The 7,556-nt window shown below is 49.1% G+C and overlaps 1 protein-coding gene across 1 annotated transcript in view; it reads right to left on the minus strand.

Moving 5' to 3' along the window:
- RREB1 (ras responsive element binding protein 1) overlaps positions 1 to 7,556 on the minus strand; it is a 147,608-nt gene that overhangs the window by 8,378 nt on the left and 131,674 nt on the right. Inside the window, exon 11 of the mRNA XM_004388944.3 lies at positions 3,021 to 3,185. Coding sequence (XP_004389001.1) covers positions 3,021 to 3,185 — 165 coding nt within the window. The remainder of the gene's footprint in view (positions 1 to 3,020; positions 3,186 to 7,556) is intronic.

Consider the following 7,556-nt stretch of genomic DNA (forward strand, 5'->3'; position numbering starts at 1 on the left):
CCAGGGAACCCTGTCAGCTGCCTGTGAGTTGGCCCCCCGACTCATGGTGACCTCATGCACAAAACGCTGCCCAGTCCTGTGCTATCCCTGTAATTGGTTGAGGATAAAATCACTGTGACCCACTGGGCTTTCAGTGGCTGACTTTTGGAAGTGGATCACCAAGCCTTTCTTCTTAGTCCATCTTAGTCTGGAAGCTCCGCTGAAACCTGTTCAGCATCATAGCAACAGGCAAGCCTCCAATGACAGACCAGTGGTGGCTGCATATGACATGTACTGGTTGGAATTCAAACCAGGTCTCTGCATGGAAGGTGAGAATCCTACTACTGAGCCCCCACTGCCCTCAGTTGTACAGCTATAACCAAAACAACCAAACCCACTGCTGCTGAATCAATTCCGACTCAGCAACCCTAAAGGACAGAGAAGAACTGCCCCACAGGGTTTCTAAGGCTGTAAATCTTTTTTTATTCTATTTTTCTTGTTGTGCTTTAAGTGGAAGTTTACAATTCAAGTTAGTCTCTCATACAAACATTTACACACACATTGGTATGTGACCCTAGTTGCTCTCCCTGTACTGTGACAGCACACTCCTCCTTTCCACCCCCGATTTCTCGTGTCCATTCAATCAGCTCCTGACCCCTCTCTGCCTTCTCATCTCACCTTTGGACAGGAGCTGCCTGTTTAGTCTCATGTATCTACTTGAGCTAAGAAGCACTCTTCATGAGTATCATTTTATGTCCCATAGTCCAGTCTAATCTTTGTCTGAAGACCTGGCCTCGGGAATGGTTTTAGTTTTGGGCTGAGAGTCTGGGGTCCATGTCTTCCGGGGTCCCTCCAGTCTCAATCAAACCATTAAGTCTGGTCTTTTAACTAGAATTTGAGTTCTGCACCCCACTTTTCTCCTGCTCCATCAGGGACTCTTTGCTTTGTTCCCTGTCAGGGTGGTCACTGGTGGTAGCCAGGCACCATCTAGTTCTTCTGGTCTCAGGCTGATGAAGTCTCTGGTTTATGTAGCCCTTTCTGTCTCTTGGGCTACTACTTTCCTTGTGTCTTTGGTGTTCTTCATTTTCCTTTACTCCAGGTGGTTGGGACCAATTGATGCATCTTAGATGGCCGCTCACTAGCTTTTAAGACCCAAGACATACGGCTGTAAATTTTTAGGGAAGCAGTCTGCCACATCTTTCTCCCATGGAGCAGCTGGTGGGTTCGAACTGCTGACCTTTGGGTTAGCAGCCGAGCGCTTAACCACTGCACCACAAGGCCCTTTAGAGCCACACCTAAAACCAAAACCAAACCTGCTGCCATTGAGTCGATTCCGACTCATAGCAACCCCACAGGGCAGAGTAGAACTGCCCCATGAGGTTACCAAAGAGCGGCTGGTGGGTTCGCACTGCTGACCTTTTGGTTAGCAGCTGAGCGCTTAATTAACCACTGTGCCACTAGGGCTCCTTTAGAGCCACAGAGCATCTAAGTCTACATGGAAGGACCAGCCAGCTCAATGGCACTTGAGGATTTATTTTACTGGGGCTCGGTGGGAGGGGTGTGGAAAAGGCACAGAGGGTGGGCTTCCTGCTGGTGAAGCAATGCCTCCTCCTCCTATCAAAAAAACAAAACAAAACAAAGACCCCAAACCCGCTGCTGTCAAGTCGATTCTGACTCATAGGGACCCTATAAGGACGGAGTAACATTGCCCCATAGGGTTTCCAAGGCTGTAATCTTTATGGAAGTAGATTGCCACATCTTTCTCCCGCAGAGCAGCTGGTGGGTTCGAACCACTGACCTTGCAGTTCGCAGTTGAGTGATTAACCACTGTGCCACCAGGGCTCCTCTCTCCTCCTACCAGGGACCTGGAAATGCTACCCATGCAGATGCCCCCCGTCCCGAGATAAGGACAAGGTGCCTGGGGCAGATGGGCTGGAATCCCCTCCACGTGTGACACAGGCACATCTCAATGCCCCCGCTCCAGTACACACTGACCCCCAGCCTGTGGCAACTCCCAGACCAACACCCCACCCCTACCCCAGCCAGAGGAAGAAGCCACAGGACACAGTGGGACCCTAGAGACCCACAGTTATGGGGCTCTCCTAGGCTCCCGAGCAATGGGGAACTGGCAAGGCTTTCAGGATTTGGGAACCAAATCCAGCCCCTGTAATCCTGTTATTAACCTAGAGCCAACCTGCAGTTGCCTGTTTTGTGTTTTGTTCTGGTGCTTTGGGGCTGGGGTGGGGGCGGAGAACCCCAGCAGCTGGAGAAGATGGAACTACTGAAAGGACACCGGTGAATACAGAAGTTGTAAGGAGAAAAAAAGGTGGCAGAAGTCTGGGCAGCTGTTAATTGCTCTGCAGGGGGCTGGAGGAAGAAGCACAAACCAGCAGATCAGAGTAATACCCGATGCAGGCCAGGCAGAGACGTGATTACAGAAAGGACATGCAGCGTGCTCTTTCAAGTACCAGGACAGGCTGATACTGACTGGGGAGAGAGTTAACTGAAAACAGCCCCCACCCTTTCCCCTCAGCATCACTAGGCCTGTGGGATCCCCATCTACTGGGATTCCGAGATGCTGACAAGTCCGTCCCTGCTCTTCACGACGGGGAAGAGGCTGGGGTTGAAAAACCAATACCCCAAAGCCTTTCATGTTTCACATACATTTAGATGTGTTCATACCAATTGGCTAAAATTAGGCCCTCCCTCACCCCCACCTCCCAGAGATGCCCAAACCATCCACAAAGGTGTCTGCTGTGAGGGCAGCAAGGTGGCCCTGGCACGCAGACATACAGTCTTGGGGGCACTAGCGCTGGGTCCCCAGCCCCTTGGGATTCTGGCTAAAGTGTCTCGGCAGACCTGACCTGGGGGTCACGTTCAAATCCCCGGCAGGATCCACCTTTCTGGATTCTAAATCCAACAAAGACGTTGGAAATCCAGCCCACCACAACTTGGATGGTAAGAGATTTCTATAACTCTTAGCCAAGCACACATGAAGAGCCCTCGTCTCTCTCCCTCTCTCGACAACCTGGCGGCACTACCTGTGCTATCATGAGCTCCAACATCTCTCTCTTTGGACTGGGGGAAAAGCCCGTTTCTTCTCAGGGTACAGTTGGTAACTCCGTGTTTGCGTAACTGGTGGCGTTCACAGTTAGATTTGGTAGAAAAGAAGGCATCGCATTTTTGACAAGGGAAGGGCTTCTGACCTGAACAGGAAAAAAATATATATTTATCTGGCTTTCTAACGAAATGAAAAGTAAAAGTCGCTTTTGATTTACTTTCCTGGGAATATTGACATTTGTTTTCCCCCCTCCTCCACCCCTACCTTGTAAGAAAATAAACAAATCACATTAAAAAAAAAATACTGAGAACACCAGTAACTAAAACGATCATTTTTGCTTATCCTGAGTGGAATGGAATGAGTTTTTGTCCTCTAAGTGCTAGGAGACATTTAACAATGAAACCAAGACATACACGTTTAAAGTAAAACAATGGTATTACAATTAAAGATGTCAATAATGACAAAAACAGAGCGAAAGTGTAAGTGAAGGGATTTTAGAGCCTGGCTAGAAAACACGTATATTATATCAAAAGTAAAGGATGCTTATTAACAATCCCGAGCACTCGGCCTTCTGGGAGGAATCTTGAGCCCCTGGCTATCACTCCACCTGGAAGAAGGCAGGCAGCCCTGGGAGCTGGGCTCCCCTGGGCCGGGTGGCTCTGGGCACCCCAAGCGCCCACTAAAAGCAGTGAGCTCTGACTTCCCAGGGCTGCTGGGGCCTGACTCGCTGGCCAGTGACCCCTGCCCAAGGTTACTGTGGTCCTCCCAGCCTGGAGGAGGAGGTCTCCTTGCGGCATTAAAGGTTCTTTGTTCCGCTGCACTGAGCTCCTGCTAGGTAGTAAACAGTGACCAGTGAAGACCCAGGGCTGGGAACCAGCCAGGCTCACAAGTCCCGCCCTGCCCTCACCCACCCCATTCTGTTACTGTCCTCCAAACTCCACAAACGGGGCAAACGCAGGAGATAGCAACCCCCACCCCCACCCCACACACCCCCACCCCACCCCCTGGCTGGTTTTGTTTATCCTCATTTCCTATTTGGATTCTTTTTGTACTGTAAACATGATGCTTCAAAATGCAAGTGAGGCTCCCCTTCAATTTGCCCCTGCCTACCTGGATCAGCATGAGGGGGAAGAAAAGGGCAAGCGGGCAAGGGTGCAGGGGCAGAGTGTGCAGAGGAAGGAAGGAGGAGAGGGAAGAGACTGGGAGGCTTCACGGGAGAGAAGGTGGTAGTTAATTGTTCACTGTGTCACCAGATTGTTCTCTTTCCCCCCAGTCACTAGATTCTAAGGTCCTCCTTTCCAATTTTGCAGGGGAAAGGTTTCGTGTATTACCACACAGGACTCGGGAGCTGCAGCCCAGTGCCGGCCCAGTGCCTCCGTCTAGTGACCTTGGGATCGCCCTCATCAAACACGTCATCCAGAGCTGGTGGCCAAGTCCCGCAGCACAGCTCCCTTCAAACACACATCAGCCTTACCTTGGAGTTGTGTGGGTTGCCCTGCTAGAGAGCAGGCGGGGGAGCCAGAGAGCCCTTGGCCAGGGAACAGAGCTGGCCTCCCGCCTGAGTTAGCTGAGGGGCTGCGTGTTTTCTGGGGGCAGGACTAGCATACTACACAACTCCAGGGGGCGTCGTTCACTGAGTGCAATCAATGTTGTGGAACACAGCACCCTGAGACAACAGCACCACCGAGTCCCGCCATCAGTGTCTTAAAAGGAAGGGGCGTTTACTCCCCAGTCACCAGTGGGGCTTTTTAGGAATACAGATGCTGGGACTAAGCAAGGAGTAGACTCAGGGATCCAGGAGGGGTGTCTGGCAGCAGGACTGTGGAGAAGCTACCTGACAGACACTAAAGCACCGCAGCGCCTGAGAACCATACCCACCCCCCCACCCCCACCTTTGCTTTACAAAGCTCAGTAGGGGCTTTCTGCTACAGCTATTTTAAAAATTTCTTTAATTTAAACATTTAGCTTGAATTTTAAAAAACTATCATAATTATGGAGCCCTGGAGGCGTAGTGGTTAGGAACTCAGACTGCTAACCAAAAAGGTCAGCTGTTCCAATCCACCAGCTGCTCCTTGGAAAGCCTATGCCGCAGTTCTACTTTGTCCTATAGGGTCACTTTGAGTCAGAATCAACTCGACGGCAATGGGTAATGGGTATCATGCTTTTGCATGAAGACTAGTAGTTAAGGATTTTAACCTTTACTGTGCATCTTTCCAATTACTTCTTGCTTTCCACTAAAAATTGTACACAATATTTAATGATCATTTGGCCCCATTTTAAGTAAGAAAAAAATGCTTTTCCTTTTAACATTTTATCCTCAAAAGGCAACATCAGGGCTTCTGCATATAATGCAAGGTGGAGAGAGTCAGGCAGAAAGAAGACGTCAGAAGCTACTATGATAGGATACTTGATTTCAAAGCAAATAACTGCTTCCCTGCTTCTACCTATTACACGATTTACCCTGTAATTTTCACGCAGGTCAATGCTTCACTTTTACAGTTGGTTTGGACAGACTGACGTCCCACGACGAAGACTGCTGTTGTTGTTAGGTGCCGCTGAGTCAATACTGACTCCTAGTGACCCCGTGTGACACAGCAGAGCTGCCCCATAGGGTTTCCTAGGCTCTAATCCATAGGGTTGCCATGAGTCAGAATCGACTCGATGCCAACAGGTTTTGGTTTGGAATCTTTATGGGAGCAGATCGCCAGGTCTTTCTCCTTCGAAGCTGCTGAGTGGGTTCAAACTGCCAACCTTTTGTAGGCCCAGTGCTTAGCTATTTTGCCTCTACGGCTCTTATGACGAAGATTAATAATGCTAAATTCAGAAAACAATTCAATGACAACCAAGCAGTGTATCAGTTATGGAGGTTCCCAAAGCAACAATTTACAGAGAGTCATTAAAAGTTCCCATTTCACTGAACAGGCCTTTTTTAAATAGTGTCGTGCTCACTGGGCTGCAAGTACGTACAGACACATTTTACTTATTTGGTAACTGCCACAAATTCCTGCCTTGGCAGGGATGTTTTTAAAAGTACCTGCAACCACAGTACCTTTGCTCCAAAAACCTATGACCCGCCCCACTGTGGGCATTAAAAGCATCAGCCAGCCAATTCTGACTCTCGCAGAACAGACAAGAAATGAAGACAGAGTTTTATACTCAACTGTATAATCTGGAGGCACTGCGTTAGAAAAGAGAGTAGAATAGAGAAAAATAAGCTTGATGAACCTTGAAGACTCTAGCTAAGTGAAATACACAAAAGGACAAATACTGTATGATCCTACTTACATGAAATATCTAGGATAGGCAAATACAGAGACAGAAAGTAGATTATAGATCCCCAGGGGCTGGAAGGAAGGGAGAACGGGGAGTTATTGCTTAAGGGGTACTGAGTTTCTGTTTGGGGTGATGAAAAAGATCTGGAAATAGACAGTGGTGATGGTTGCACAACACTGTGAATGTACTTAATGCCACTGAATTGTACATTCAGAAATGGTTACAATGGTAAATTCTGTTATACATATTTTACAATAATAAAAGACTAAGAAGAGCGTATACAGCACACACACACACACACACACACACAGAAATAAGTTTGATGATGAGATAATGATCTTCCCATTAGAATGATCATCAGAAGATAAAAAAATAGGAGTGACCACATTTTTAAAGTTTTGCTCATTTTCCAAGGAGAATCAGAGTTAGAAAAGTGGGTCATAATTATGGAGGAAAACCTTGTAAGCTGCCTTTTTAAAAATGAGACGAGGTGGCTTGTGACCCTCAGACCTCTCTCCATCATTCCCCCTTGAGGTCGGCTCTCTGTGCCTGGCAGAGACGTGCAAGCGCCTGGCTGACAGCAGCCGAGCACAGGTGGGATCAGAGGTGCTTTCCACACTGAGGTGTGGAAATCTGACTGATTCTCACTCTGATGCTTGGTGGGTGGAGAGAGCCCCAAGCTGGCAAAGAGAAGGGAATAAAACCATGGGAAACATGAGGGAGCCAGGGGATCCCAGGATGTGGCAACTGGCAATCTCAGCCATCACAGTGCCAAGCCCTTCATCTCATGAGGAGGAAGTGGAGGAAGGGGAAGGAGGAAGCAAAGAGCAGAGGCTGAAGGGCACTGGCTGTGCTTTCTGGCACTCTCTCCTCCACCTGGGCCCTACAAACCCACGAGGTGCTCACGAAGGGAGAAAGCACAGTGCTCGGCTCTCTTCTGAAGTGCTGACTTGGTTCAGGCAAAGAGGTGAGGAACCAGGAACTGTTCCTGGTCAACAGGAAGCGACGGGTGAGGAGGAGGCTCAGGCAGGGAGTGGAAGGAGGAAATTCAGCTGTGTGAGCACAGAGCAGCCCGGGATACGAAAATGACACAGACCGCCAGCTTCCTCATTTAAACACAATTCCTGGAACCTAAGCCTCAGAGAGAGATGGCTGCCACTGTGTGCTCCGTGCCCTCAGCAGGCTGGTGAATCTCCTAAACATCTGGTCTACCTACTGCTGCCTGTTCCGGGGGCGGGGGGGG

This window comes from Trichechus manatus, unplaced genomic scaffold, assembly GCF_000243295.1.
Source record: "Trichechus manatus latirostris isolate Lorelei unplaced genomic scaffold, TriManLat1.0 scaffold00223, whole genome shotgun sequence".
NCBI lineage: Eukaryota > Metazoa > Chordata > Mammalia > Sirenia > Trichechidae > Trichechus > Trichechus manatus.